Genomic DNA, 15,364 nt, shown 5'->3' with positions numbered 1-15,364 from the left:
GCGAGAATGGAGAGAGCAAGAAGATCGCGAAAGACACAAAAGACGAGCTGATTCACACCAACGTTAAGTGCTACTTTCGTAACCACATGGTAACCTCCGTTTATCACCTGAACCAACGTCATTGCAGAGTGTGCCATTCGTGTTTCTCTCTCCGTCGCATCGCCGCCGTTTACCATCGCCGGAACTGCCATATTAAATTCTCTCTGACTCTTTCTCTCTCTCTCTATCTCTACCTGATCCAAGAGATTAAACAAAAAATACCACCCTGTCCTGTATCCACTTGTAGTTGTAGTAGACCAGGTAATTTAAGATCCTTTGATTTGCTTCTCCTACTAGTTTCAAATTGTGGTCCTTCCTTACATTATCCAAGTCGTTTTGGTTTCTTCTTCTTCTATTTGGTCTTTAAAAATAATTATAAAATAATTATAAAAAATTATTTTTAATTATATGTTTCCTCTCTCTATCCCTTCTGGCCGCATAAACCAAACAAAAATGTATATATGTTTTTTTCTGTTTTTTTTTTTTTTCCTTTATCATTTCTTATCAGATTATATTTACATTTTATTAACTTTGAAATCAAGATTTAGATAATAAGATATAAAGGATTAGTGGTTCGAACGTGTCCTTACATAATTAATCACGTTTTGTTGAAGGATCAAATTAACAACTATTAGTGACGTTGACTTTGACGTTGAGAAGTAGCAGTATTATGGGCTTCAGCTATTATTATTACAAAGCCCATATTGGTTATTAGGCCCATTAATAAAATTATTCGGCCCGAGGTCGCCTCCAATCTCACGCCACCGGTTCCAAAATCGCCCAATCCTCTCGTCTCTCCTATCCCTTCCCTGGCCGCGTAAACACAACAACCATCATCGCCGGAGCTCCGATCTTCACCGACTTTACAATATGTCTGGTTCCGATGAAGAAGACGAGTGTTTCGCTCGATTCCTCGAATCAGAAGTCTCGTCGGTAAATTGTTTTCTTTGTTTATTCATTTTATTACAATTTCATTCAGGGTTTATTCATTGTTTTCTTTGGATTTTTTCATTGAATCTGAAACCTATGGCTTAAAAATTCCTTGATCTGTAATTTAGATTGTAAATTAGATGTTTTTATTCCGTGTAATTCATACTTGACTTGTGTTATATATGCATATTCATTTGAGATTTTATAGCTCTTGTTCAACGTTTTTATTGATGCTTTGGGTTTTTGTTATAGGTAGAGGAAACGAAGAATCCGGAAGAACCTGAAGCAAAACGGCAACGTATTGAGAAGCACGAAGAAACAACAAGCGCTGTAGAGAAGAAAAAGGATGAAGATCATCAAATGGAAGATGGTAACAAAGACAGAACTGGTTCAAAGAGAATAGAGAGTGGTGTTCTCAGCAGTGTTCCTACTGAGCTCTTTCGTCATATCCTCAAGTTCTTATCCTCTGAGGTATGTTATTGTTCATGTGCTTCTTAAGCTAAAGATTAGTGATTTAACATCTTTATTTAGTTTGCTTAATGTAAATCGTTTGAATGTGATTTACAGGATCTTGTATCATGCTCTTTGGTGTGTAGATTTCTCAATTTCGCTGCGTCTGATGAATCCTTATGGCGCCGCCTGTAAGTACTAAGTAGTTTCCTCTCATTTCGCCATTGTAGTTCGATGACTTGCTTTCAAAAATCAATACTTTGTACTTGAAACTGATTTTGGGCACACTTTTGATTGATTTTGTTTTCAGATACTGTATCCGGTGGGGACTAACTCCTCCAACTAGAAAGCTACGGGAGTGTGCGTGGAAGAAGCTTTATATTGATGTGAGTTTCTCACTTGGTTATTTGTTAGAAACGTTTGTTTTTAATATTACATTGTTGAAGAGTATATACTATGTTACTTTGAGTTGCTATTAGAGGTCAAGTTTCATATATTGGAAATTGATTCATTTCTCTTTGTTGAATTTTAGCGTGATGAGCAGGACATGATTGAACTTGTCAGAACCTGTCCGTCAGATTTTAAAGAGTATTACATTCAAATGCAAGCAGCAAAGAGAAGCCAAGCTCCTCTTCCATCTGAGGTAACTATTTTGAATAAGTATTTGTTTATGTTTTGGCATGAATCGTCGTCAGTTGACAAATTTTCTCATGCTCTTGTTTGCAACGTTTAGATGGTGGATGACCGAATAATTCTTGACAAAACTGTACTTGAACAAGTATCTCTGTGGAAGAAAAGCAAAGGACTTGCCGATAAGGTTGTCACTGGCCATATTTGTTTGGGAACTAAATGTTCATACCATCAGATTGAAGATGTGTTCATATGCAAAGAGACAGGACATGTTCATGGTATGAAAGGAAATGCTGTTATATGTAACTTTGTTGCTTGTGTTTTTTTTTCTTTTTATCCGAATCTTACATAATTTTTATGGTCTTTTAAACAGTATGCGATGACAACTGCAAGGAAGTAATATTGAGTCCAGAAGGTGACCTCATGGTGTGTACTATCTCAGGACTTTGTTCTGATACTTTGCTTGTACAAACTGATCCAGACCCAGATGGGTGTGATGAGGAAGAAGCTGAACTAGAACTTGAAGTATTCACAGATAAAAGCCGATTGGGTACATATATATCTCTCTGGCCACCTTTTCCATTTATTCTTTTTTTATTTCCAACATATAAGTAAACAGTTTGCGTCTTCTTTCCATCGCAGCACGAGCTTTTGAACTTGGCTACAACTGCGAGGATGAACAGGAATTGGAACGTACCCTGAGGTTCTGCTGAGCAAAGACTCAGCCTTTTGTTCACTTTCAGAAGGCCTACGCACTCTCTCTCTCTCGAAGGTCTTTTCTCTCTCTCACACCTGATTCTGCCTGTGTTCTCTGGACTTAAACGAATCAGAAGTAGCTCTTGCTTTAATAGTTGTTAGCTTTTTGTAACTTATATTATACATATCATTGTCTGTGATGTACTCTATTGTCCTTAAAAAGTGTTGCATCTAGTAATTAAGTTTGATTATTAGTAATCTGCTACCGGATATTGGTATGCTCTTCAATTCTTATAGATATCGTTACGTTACTGTTTTTGTTGAGTTAATCAATGCAAATTTGATGATTAGTTGAAAATGAAGTTTATATATTCTAAAAACCATACATCAATTATCACCACTGATGTGTTGCGTTAAATGGAAAAATGAATTGAAAATATTTGACTCCATAGATAAGGTATGAACTGATTTAGAAAATTTGCGTTTGTTAGTTACATAAAAATGCTTATTTCTATGATATTTGGTCTTTTATGATAAGATATATATACAAGAACGCCTAAAAACTAAACACCAATTTTATGTAACATTGCTTATTTTAAAAAAATGAAAAATTATTTATATGAGGGCATAAATATGGGTGGATTTTGAGTTGATTCGATTCTTTTGGCATTTATCCAAAAAGTGCACATTTTCTCCCATACGTAATGTAGAATCTCGCGTCCATTGCGCGTTCTCGCAACGCTAAATCTTGTACGTTACGAAAATATTATTTTCATCTTTCTCTCTTTTAACCCCCATAGTTTGTTATATTTCATAAACACCCCCACAAGAAGTTAATAACCGTTCCAAATTGAGAAAAGAAACTAACAAAGCTTTGAAGAAAAGGAACATTGGAAGTTTGGAACTGTTACAAACTTAAAATGTATCGTTCTTCGTGTTAAAAAACTAGGACATAATCTCTATTTATGAAAACTTGCGTTAACAAATTGTGATTTATCTGAAAATACGAGGACTAAAGATGAAAATATACCTTGTTTGGAATTCGTGCCGCGTAAGGAAAACATGTATAAGTAATCTCCTCCACTGTCTTTGTTGTATCTCTTCCAATTTCGTTTCGACATCTTTCGTCTCGGGGGGTAAGAAAAGCTCTCATCTTTTCTTCTTTTTAGATCTTTACGATTGTTGAATTTTACTGTTTCTGCGATCATCAATCAAAAAGGTTCGATTTTGTCCCTGATCTGTATTCTATAAACTTGTCTTCTCCCTTTGGTTCGATCGTGATTATTGAAAATAATTGCATTAATTTGTTGCTGAAAACCTAAAAGTTTTGATTTTTACTTGTTTGGATCCTTATTTGTATGAATGTGACGGCATAAAATTTACGAATTGAGGGTTTTGTTTAGATAATTGGGTTTTTTTGTTTGTTCATCTTAATTTACTTAGCAGCCTTGTCCTGTAATTGATACGCTGGTTGAGCTCATCATACTCTTCCGTGTCTGTTTGATCTACCTAAAGCTTGAAGTGATTGCTTTGGTTTGTGCAATTTGTTTGGGATTTACACTGATCTCTGACCTAATTAATGATTAAATGACATTGCTGGTTTATCTCATTTCTTGAGTCTTGGTGTGTTTGTTGAATCCCCTGAATAATGCTAAGTTCAGGCTTGGTTTGTGTAATTTATCTGATGAGAGGTTGAAGTTGATTGGTTTGTCCAATTTGATTGGGATAAACTAATGTTTTCTTATGTCTTGTGTAGGTTTTATAGTTGATTGAGAAAAACATGGGAGGTGACGACGACAGAGGCTTTCATGGGTATCCTCCCGCTGGATACCCGCCGGGTCCTGGGGCTTATCCACCTGCTGGATATCCACAACAAGGCTGCCCTCCACCACCTGGTGCTTACCCACCTGCAGGTTATCCTCCTCCGGGTGCATACCCACCTGCGCCTGGTTGTTATCCTCCAGCACCTGGTGGTTATCCTCCAGCCTCTGGTTATGGAGGTTATCCTCCTGCACCTGGTCATGGTGGTTACCCTCCTGCTGGCTATCCTTCTCATCACTCTGGTACACTCTCTTTTTCTCGTGCAGTTTAGCAGTATCGTTTATGTCACCTTTACGAAAAAGGTTTCAATTTCTTGTTGTGAAAAAAAAGTAAAAACATATAATTTTGTCTACATGTTGCTAATTCAGTATCATATATGTGGTAGACTAGATGTCACTTTAGGAAGAAACTGAATATGTGTCTCTATGTTCCGTGATTTAGTATCATAATTGGTGTTAGAAAAGGTCACTTTAGAAACAAGTTGAAACAAAGGATCGGCTGAAATTAAAAACCAAAACTTAAGCTTGTATTTATAACGGGAATCCATAGTCATTGATTGTTTATAGTTGCAAGAGTTTGTATTCCAGTTGCCGAAACACAGTTGATGACTTCTCTAATTTCTATCGTAGATTTATGATATATTGGTTACATTGTTTGTCTTGAGGATTGGACTTTTAAATTGTTCTGTGTATAGCACAATTCAATTCAAGTTTTGATAATTTGTTATGTACCACTAACTCCTTTTCATACCAGTTTGAATATCATAATTAAAGACAACATGGCAGATTCTACGTACACTATATATTGTTTTCCCCTTTTGTTTCTTTCTTCATGCAATTCCCTTTACTTCTTTCAGGTCACGCAGGAGGAATTGGGGGTATGATTGCAGGTGCTGCTGCGGCCTATGGAGCTCACCACATAGCTCATAGCTCTCATGGCCCTTATGGACATGCTGCATATGGTCACGGCTTTGGCCATGGTCATGGCTATGGTTATGGTCACGGAAAGTTCAAGCATGGGAAGCACGGAAGGTTCAAGCATGGAAAGCATGGAATGTTTGGAGGAGGCAAGTTCAAGAAGTGGAAGTGATCTAACTAAAAACCTTTTGTGAATCTCTCTGGACTGACCAATGTTTCAAAATAAGCCCTAAACATTATGTAAGGTGACTTTCGTCAGTTTGAGTTCAAATAATTGAAACTTAATTAGTATCAAATCTTATTGTGTATTATGAAGCTATCTATGGCGTCATAACGACAGATTCTTGTTTCGGTTTATGGTTTTGAGAATTCTATATATTGTTACTTTGTGTACTGATTTTTACTTCGCTAAGCTTGCTTATAGAAGTTGTGATTATGATCAGTTGGTAATTCATATGAGATTCTATAAAAGTGAATGGAGTAACTATATATATTTTTAAACTTTTTTTTTTAAAGAAATGTGTTAAAATGATATCTTTATAAAATGGATGAAGTAAATAATAAAACAACACAATAGTCAAAAATCAAATTAGTGAAATGATTTTCTGAGTAAACCAAAATTTATATTATACGTGAAAATGGGTTAATCGTTAAGTAAGTGCTTAATCTTCACTATCTCCAAGTGCAGAGAGTCAAAAAAGACTCTTGTGTTTTAATTCATTGGAATTTCTTATTCTTATGTTATTAGGCTTGGGGATTCATCTTTCACCATGTAGACATTATTAGTCAAAATATTTTCGAACAATGTTTTTAAAATAAAGACTTATTTCTATATAGATTCTTGGATTTTTCCAACGTTGAAGAAAAAAAACAGTAGAAAACAAACTTACCCAAAACAAAAAAGTGGCTTTCGTGCGGTAAAGCATGAATATTGTTGCGTTTAAAAACTTGGACTTGAAGTGTTTGTTTTACTTTAATGCATAATTAATTAATGTGATCAATTTGTCTTCTTTCATCAATGAGCTGGCTTTTGTTATTTTGATTCGTCCTTTCGTTGTACGTATGACCTACTTTTTTGCATTATCATATTTTAAACCTAGAAACCAGATGTCTTCCATTTTTGTTTTGTAATTAATTATATTTTTTGTTTATAAAGTCAAAACATGAATCACAATCATCAAAGATATCAAGATGTGGAGTTCTACACTACACATATACTAATCAGTTGACAACAACAAAATAGTAATCTTTATCTTTTTGTCAATTACATGATTTTTTGAAACTTTGTCAACAAGTGTTATATGAAATTTTTTATAGAAATAATACAAGAAAAAATAGTTATCTTCTGGTCGAGATTACAAAAGATAAATGTTTTTAAAACTTTGATTTTAATATAATATTTCTCTGTTTTTGAAAATAAGTGTTTGATTTGTTATGATAATTCTTTCAATAGAGAAGCTCATGCAATTGCTAAGCTATCACTTCAAAACTCTCTATCTATCGGTTCAGATTTAATTATGTTTAATGAAAAGCGTATTTTATCTCCAAAAAAAAAATATATTTTCGATAAGTCGAAGTTCGACAATTTTGTTAACTATTTTAGTATTTTTGTTGGTCCTTAGTAGTGAAAATATATTTTTTGCTTGTATTGGTAGAAATAGAATTGAAAACTGATTTCAGAAAATTATATTTTTCAAATTATTCTAACTCAAATATATTTAGTTTCTTGCATGGATTTTTTAACGAAAAATGAGTATATTTAACCATATATAGATATAGTGAACGATATTTAAAATTTTTACTCACCGCATTAATAAAACATAATGCATAACCTAAACTTATATTTTGAAAAATAACAGTTTAAGTTTAGACAGTGAACGACTATAAATATTTTAAAAAGTTTTACGTTTTACACCTATTGGATTCTGTAAATCTATTTGATGTCACATACTATATTACTTATATCCGTCTATCCAATTGAATGAAATTTAGACTGTAGAAAAAACATTAAAAAGATGAGCGGTGGGCATACTGAACAATGCCATTAATTTAAGAGGATAATATTAGTAGTTGGAAGTTCATTTAAACTAAAATTAGCTTTGATCTATCAATCAATCACTAATTAAAAAAAAAAACTTAATCGTGTTATAAAATATGAAATCAGCCAATCACATGTGTTCCGCCTGAGCTGGATATCTACTAATACCCGATTAGCCGCGTCAGCATTCACTATTCAAATACTATTTTTTTTTATGTTTCATGAGGATATCTAATTAATCATGAGAATTCAGCCAAAAAAAACTATATTTATATGGAATTTTAATTATTAAGTTAAATAATGGCTCTAAATACGCCATTTGTATAAAATATGAACCTCAAGTATATATATCAAGGTGTTAATCCCGAGCTGGATCAAATGATCGAACAAGATGATTAATTAATTCCTCTATGTGCAATGTGCATAAGCTTCTTTTAGAAATTTAAGTAACTTTTTATCATCAACACACATATACTATACATATAAAAGAATATTAGTACTAATTATATATGTAAAATCGTATTATACTAAAATATCAGTAATATGAACAGTTAAATTATAAACTCCGATCAAATATATGTTTATACAATTATTCACAGATAAAATTAATCTACATCTTATTTATGTATCATCAAAAATCACCATTCTCATGATGAATAAAAATAATATAAAATGATAATAACCATTCTCATGATTATTTACTTTTGTTAGTTTTTTAGAAATTAATATATAATCTAGATTTTTTTTTTGGTTTTTCCTCATATTAATTCTAGATAGTTTATACATGAATAGAAATATCCTTTTGATAAAAAGAAGAAAAAAAATGAACAGCATCTCGAAATAGCAAAATATAATATAGGGCAATTTACTTATTCATCCTTTATCTTATCTAAAGTATGCGTCCCAATGCAATTTGTTGATTAAAAAATAAAACTCGACAGCAACCAGACATTGACTAAAAATAGCATATGAGCATATGAATACAATTAAGATAATATAACTTTTTATTTTCTTGACAAATAAAAGACTAAATATAATACTGTAATAAATAAGATGTGACAACTGGCATCTTATGAGCCACGACTACTGAGGAAAGGAAGTCCCTGGTTTCGATCAAAACCGCTTTGACAAGCCCACTGTTCTGTCTTTTTTGACACATTTGTTTATTTTATTTTTTTCCATATCCTTACGTTTACTTCAATTTAATGAACAATTAATTAAACTAACAATCTATCCCAGTCGTATTTTTTATTTGGTCATTTCTGTTTTTGTTCGTTCTTTTTTCTTTGTCGTTTGGTTATTTCTATTTTTGTTGATTGTTGTGTATTAATTTTATTTGTCCAGATTTTTTAATAAATAATTTTAACATATTGTCAAGATTTTTTTGTTTTTTAGTTAGGTCGAACGTCATTATCTCTCTTTATTTATTTATTTATTTGTTGACTTCTTACTCCTTTTACTGTGAAAAATATCTTCAAGTTATTTTTTAATATACTACCTTTATGATTTATAAAAATATTTATCAGGATAATATTTTTACACAGTCTTTTTACAATACAATTTTTATTGGTATACAGTTTTATGAGATTCTTAACTTTGTAATTATATAGGTTATAAAATTAAGATAATTTCTATATATTTTCACAAAATTTCTACCATTGTATTTAATTTTATAAAGAGTTGAAAGAACATAGTAAAATTTTGAATTTTCTTTCCTAATTAAATATTGATTTAAAATATAGAAAATGATGGATTTGGTCACTAGTTAATTTGGCTTGTTTAATTTATTAGCAAAGTAGCAAATCAATTATATATAAAATATTCGAATGATCTCGAGCAAATGTTTGTTTCTCTATCTCGTACTCACTTTTTTTACTTAAATTTGCAGAAAATAATAACTTGCCCGTAAACAATTCCAAAAGTTTCAACTTTCACTTTTGCTTGCCGTGAAATTCAAAGTATACCATTCTTATTATAAAAAAAACAATCTAAAGAGTTGCCTTTACTTACCAAGCCCAACACTGTGAGGATTCATATCAAAGTTGACCCACATAGCTTTAATGAATTAAAATTGTGACTAACACTTATATTTTTCTATGCATTAATTTTCTGTAAACGATGAGAAATGTATATACAGAGAAATTAATAGATATGATTGGGATCAATTATTTACGTTCCCTTTTTCTTTGTTTATAGTTTATACTCTGGAAACAGTATTAAATAATTAACAACGTCCGTACTTCTTCATACAATACCTTCTGGTACGTGACCCCATTTAAAGTAGATTCCTTTTTTCTTTTGTTTCTTCAGTCTTCGGCGACTAGTACTGCTTGATGATCAAATTCTTAATGTTCAGCCATGAATAAATATTGTCATTTATATATGTATATATATATTTTTGGATATTTTTAGTAAAGTTTAAACAAATAATAGTGGATATTACAATATCTACATCTTAATCTTTGACAAAAACTACTATGACTAGGATGCTATGTATCGAGAGCATTGATTCCGATCCATGCTATTCCAGATAGACGATCAGGATTTTGATTACCTCCCCATTTTACAAATTTAAAACTGATCTAATAAGTGGTTTAGCTAATTAATTTTAAAGGTTTTTTTGGTTTTACTAATTTTAAAGGTTTGTTTATCTAATTTCATTGCCTTTGAAAGGTATGAAATGAGTCAAATGACGTATACCTCCAGCTATCTAGTTGTTTTTCTCTGCCGTTGCCCGTGAGAGCATAGTAGAGGATCTTTGAATCTACTACACAAAACGTTACTCTAGTGTAGCCAACCTTCTTACTAGCCATACATCCACTCCTTAAGCTCTAGTGGACTTGAAGTTACATCAATATGAATTTAGTTCAAAATACTGGCCATTCTTTTTTCTTTTTTTTGGGTTCTTTTTGGAGTGGTCATTCTATTTTTTTCCCCTTCTTTTTGATGCAAATGTATTTTGATACTTACTAGATATACAAATATACAAAAAATGATGACTCCGGCCATTTTAAGAATAGTTTAGGCTCCAAATAAAGTGAAACGTAAATTCATACATTAATTAATTTGTTATCTTTTTTTGTGTTTTTACGTTAAAAAGATAATTTAATATAGTCACAAATTTGTAAAATTTAATTTTTTGTTTAGAAATTTGATTTTTTTAAAACATCATATATTGTTAAACAAAAAAAATTTCTACAGCATCTTAAATAAATAAAATTAGAATTTATAAAAGTTCAAATTATACATGGAAGCAAAATTGTTGAGATATATATAATGTGTGTATAATCATGGTTTACTCATAAACCGAAAGGGCCCACGAACCTAAAATAGAAAGCATGAACTGGTAAAGAAGAGATATTAACATAATTGTTTAACTATTCTTTTGGATAAATATTAACAATTGTATTGTTGAACGAAATAAGAAAAAGAATAATAACAATATCTTATTACAGTTACAACTTGCAGGTTTGGTACAGAAAATCTAACTCATCATTGTCACATCGATGATATATTTTATATTATTTTCTACTTTATATGACTGTAACTCGATACCGTGTGGGGGCAAAATTCAGAAAACAAACAAGACAATAACTTTTTAATGTCTTTATTAGAGGAACCAACATAGGAAATTAGTATTTAGATTTGTCTAATTCCCCTCAACTTGTTGTTCGTAACATTTAATATTATTATTTACTTAATATTTTTTTTTTTTCATAGTGAAACTTGTTTTCAGTGAATAAAGTTTCTCACAAAAGGAGAAAATATTCAAAAGACTGATGTTGACTGAAGGGAAAACCGCGACCACAAGTTCTATAATGATAATATGCGGATTAGTAATTGACTCATGTTACTGACATATAGCTGCATGAATATTTTTTTTGGGTTTAACTACAGCTGCATGAACTAAAAGGGGTAAAATACTAATGTATAATTATATACCATTTTTTCATTTCTGTAAAAACATCTATGAAAATTTGTTAAGAGAAATTGAAATCAAATTTTGAGTTTCAATATATATTATAAAGAAAGATGATTAAAGTTTAGCAAGCAAATAGAACAAGTATCCACTTCTTGAATTTTTATTCGTACTACTTTCAAGATATCCAGATATATAATAGTTAATTGTCATCAATCTTTTTTTTTATCCTTGGTCGGTTTCTCTATGTATAAACAAACAATATATTGACAAAAAAAAGTATTTTGGAATGATTCCGTTAGATGAAAGAAAACAGATATTACAGTCTTTTTTATAATACATTATTTAAATTAAACTAAATTTTACTCTCTTTGTATGAAATGATTCAGTTTTAAGTTTCCGTCAACACAATTTGAAGATAAAACTCTGAACATGTACCAAGTCTATTAGCTAGTTAAAATTGTTTATAACTTCCAAACTAATTAAAAAGTTAAAAACAAATAAACCATTACAATTATATGTACCATCTACTATATGTAATTTAATTGAGTATATTATTCACCTGTATATCATTCTATATGGATGAGAATATGAGATACATCGGATCCGATCGACCCATATGGACTTAGCCGATATAGTTTTGATCTTTTCGATATTTTAAAAATAATTGAAATGGATATTTGTGGGGAAAAGGTCCTCTCAGTTCCAAAATCATGGTAGCAATGTAGCATGGGATAATATCCGTTGCTGATGACGTGGATACTGACCTCTTTTGTCGTGTGGTTAATTGACAACAGTACCTGTCCGGTTATATTTGGATACTATATAAGTATAAACTATAGTAAAAGCAAGTAACTAAACCACTCTCAAATGTTGAGCTCATTTTGTTTTTAACTACATCTATTACTATAATAAACACATATGCATATTTATATTCTTTGTTTCTTTGACTTATTTATTGTGAAGTACAGACATAACGCCTATGAAGATAACACACATGTAACCCTTTATCCCAAAAAAAAGAAAAAGAAAAAAAAGAACATAAATATCACATGGACATCATAAACAAGCACAAATCATGGGAAAACACTCCTTTTCTATATATGCACACGTACATATGAAAAAAACAGACATGTATGTTTACATAAAGAGATTCAAAGGATTTGATCATGTCCAAAAATGTACAAGAATCGGTTTGGAATACGAAACCCTAAACGGCGTGTCCAATGAGAGTTGTGGACACGTGTAAGATAAAGGACACGTTTTACAATTATCATTCCACGACGTTCGCGATCTGAAACGTTCGCCGGCTACGGTTAGGCGTTAGCCTCCCTAATTGTTGTTTTATTCGGCAATTTTTTTCAATTATAACAGACACAAATATATATATGACGTGAAGATGTATTTATATCTGTGATGTATCATGTATGTAAACGTAAGACAGTTCAGAGACTACGAAGAACAAGAATATTCATGTGTGAAGAATATTTCATTCGAACATTGAACTCGTTTTTTAAAAAATAAAATATTTTTTCGTCATTTTCAAAGATGCTAAAATTGTATTTATCGAAATGTGGTTAGATTAGATACATAATTTTGTAATTAGGTTATGTATATATGCGTACGGGTTATATATACCAATTAAGCTAGATTGGGTCTAGAACAAGGCAAGAGAAGATTTCCATTGCGAAAACAAAGTAACAAACAAATAAAGAGACAAAATTGGAGTACATTTACAGCACTAACGTGAATTAACACAAAATATATATTGCAAATTATTTAAATAGATAAATTCAGGTTTCCTTATTGGGAAGTATCCCACGTACGTACGTTTGAAAAAAGAAGTAGCCCACGTAAATCCAAGTAAAGTAAGCTTCTGTCACGCACGCAAATAAAGGCACGTTCGCATGTTAAGAAAGATAGCGTCGGTCTAAGGTACAACCATCATCTAGCTTGTGACGTTCCTGATTTTTATGAATATTTACAAAGTTTCATTCGCATATAAGTTGTGAATATACACAACGTAGTAGTACAGTACACACACTCCAATCTCAAGTGGTCTACTCGATTTGATTATGTTTTTTTTTTTTTTAATTTGGTAGTAAATTTGGTATTTACTATACAAAAAGAAAACCATTTACAGTAAAATTGGACAAAACAAAGCAAAAAGGACCAAAAAAAAATCGAAGGAACTGAATAAGAAAAATAAATAAATAACAACGGGCAAAAGTGTCGTGTTCAGGAACCAGCAACAATGGAGGTCATAATAATGAGTCGAGTCTTAATTAGCTAGTTTTTTGTCCTAAAAAGTAATAAAAATACATACTATTATAGTACATAGTTTAGAAATGATTCATCACATTATTACTTTAGTTTGATCAGTTTCAATATAGAATTGGTTTATAAAAGAATATTTATTAAAAATAAGGAATATATAATTACTCGTGTTAATAAATAAAATAGTTTTGAATATACAATTTTATGCTTACATCCAGTGTTGAACTTTAACAAGCAAAATAAATAGAAAAAAATCATAAAAGTTCATAAATATTTTGAAAAATACCTAAACATTTTAATATCTTTTTAAACTTATCAATCAGTGCAATTTTTGGATAATAAAACAAAGTAAAATTCACCGGAATATTAGGAGGGTGTATTGAAACCATGATTTTGGAGAATTTGATGGGATTTAGAAAATTTAGAATTTTGATAGATTTTAGGGAAGTTGATATGATTTATGGTGAAATTCTTTCAAATCCCACCTAAAACCATGAGATTTGGATTTCTGTATTTTTAACTAAACAAATCCTCTCAAATCCTCTAGAATCCCTAAAACTTATTAAAATCCAAATCCACAAACTGTTTTGAATAACAGTAGATTTTAAAGTAGATTTTTAAATCATCAGTTCAATAACAGTGGATTTCGGGAGACTTTTTAAAATCCATGATTGAATAACATAGGATTTGTAAATTTTATACAAATCACTTAAAATGTCAAGTTGAATACACCCCCCTTAATATCAAAAACCCATGTTCATTTTTGTTTCTTTCTATCTTTGTGTACCTGGTCCTAATACCTTGCGCGACAAATTGTTTTTGCTCAAACATCTGCAACACATTATAGCATTACTTTAATGCAACGCAAATTGTGTTTTGTCGTGAAACAAATTAACACATAAGCGGTTTATGATAAACAGCATCGCCATTCACATGCTAATACCTTTTGACGAAAACACACTTGTAACACTTACGTCCCGTAATAGAATACTAAATATCCTCCATCATGTTTTTATGTATATTTATATCAAGTATCTATACAACATAAATTAGTACATATATATCTTTCTATCATGGATAAATACAAACGTGTCAGTCAAAAGCTGCTGCAAGATCATGTGTATTTGTCTTAAAGCATGAACTCGTACCCTAAACAACTTATATAAATGTTGTGAAATGTATAATGTATCAACTAAGTTGGCACTATGAATATTCTCTATACTACGATATACTTGTATATTAATATCACCAGCATGATTGCACATTTGCACGCCATGTTTGATAAATAATTTCCATTTGACAATCTTATAATACCATTAAGTATATCTATCTATATTCACAATAATATATAATAAATTTGAAGAGGTCGTACCACGGCATTGCTACGTACAACCGAGCAGCGAAACATGAGATCTTATGCCGCGGAACGATGCAACTTACATACATATTTATTCGACCGCGTATATATGTTTCTTGTTGAAAAACATTAAATTTGGAATCGTTCTATGATTAATTTCGCAACTATATAGTCACTGTTCTACTTTTAAAGTTTATGATTTTTTGTATTTATTATAAGATATGTGGAGATGTGGATTGTTTCTTGAATATGAAAAGTCACATATTCTTATCTCTAAAAGATTATAAGGA

The 15,364-nt window shown here is 31.0% G+C and overlaps 3 protein-coding genes across 4 annotated transcripts in view; 2 read left to right on the top strand and 1 right to left on the bottom strand.

Annotated features, from left to right (window-relative positions):
- LOC104771759 (WAT1-related protein At5g45370-like) overlaps window positions 1-387 on the bottom strand; it is a 3,988-nt gene extending 3,601 nt beyond the window's left edge. Inside the window, exon 1 of the mRNA XM_010496336.2 lies at window positions 174-387. Coding sequence (XP_010494638.1) covers window positions 174-191 — 18 coding nt within the window. The 5' untranslated portion in view covers window positions 192-387. The remainder of the gene's footprint in view (window positions 1-173) is intronic.
- LOC104771757 (F-box protein SKIP31-like) lies at window positions 790-3,033 on the top strand. Its single transcript, XM_010496332.2, has 8 exons — window positions 790-972; window positions 1,222-1,440; window positions 1,537-1,610; window positions 1,730-1,805; window positions 1,952-2,062; window positions 2,153-2,327; window positions 2,423-2,599; window positions 2,692-3,033. The coding sequence occupies exons 1-8, from the start codon at window positions 910-912 to the stop codon at window positions 2,760-2,762; spliced, it is 966 nt and encodes a 321-aa protein (XP_010494634.1). The 5' UTR covers window positions 790-909; the 3' UTR covers window positions 2,763-3,033.
- On the top strand, window positions 3,787-5,859 carry LOC104771758 (glycine-rich protein A3). Of its 2 annotated transcripts, none has more exons than XM_010496333.2 (3): window positions 3,787-3,881; window positions 4,502-4,808; window positions 5,423-5,859. In XM_010496333.2, exons 2-3 carry the CDS (start codon window positions 4,526-4,528, stop codon window positions 5,653-5,655), a joined length of 516 nt encoding a protein of 171 aa, XP_010494635.1. In that variant the 5' UTR covers window positions 3,787-3,881; window positions 4,502-4,525; the 3' UTR covers window positions 5,656-5,859. The 2 variants fall into 2 exon arrangements, with proteins under 2 accessions (XP_010494635.1, XP_010494636.1); XM_010496334.2 differs by having other exon boundaries at window positions 3,840-3,964.

This window comes from Camelina sativa, chromosome 20 (genome assembly GCF_000633955.1).
Source record: "Camelina sativa cultivar DH55 chromosome 20, Cs, whole genome shotgun sequence".
In the NCBI taxonomy this organism is placed as follows: Eukaryota; Viridiplantae; Streptophyta; class Magnoliopsida; order Brassicales; family Brassicaceae; genus Camelina; species Camelina sativa.
This window is presented reverse-complemented; position numbering and strand designations above follow the sequence as displayed.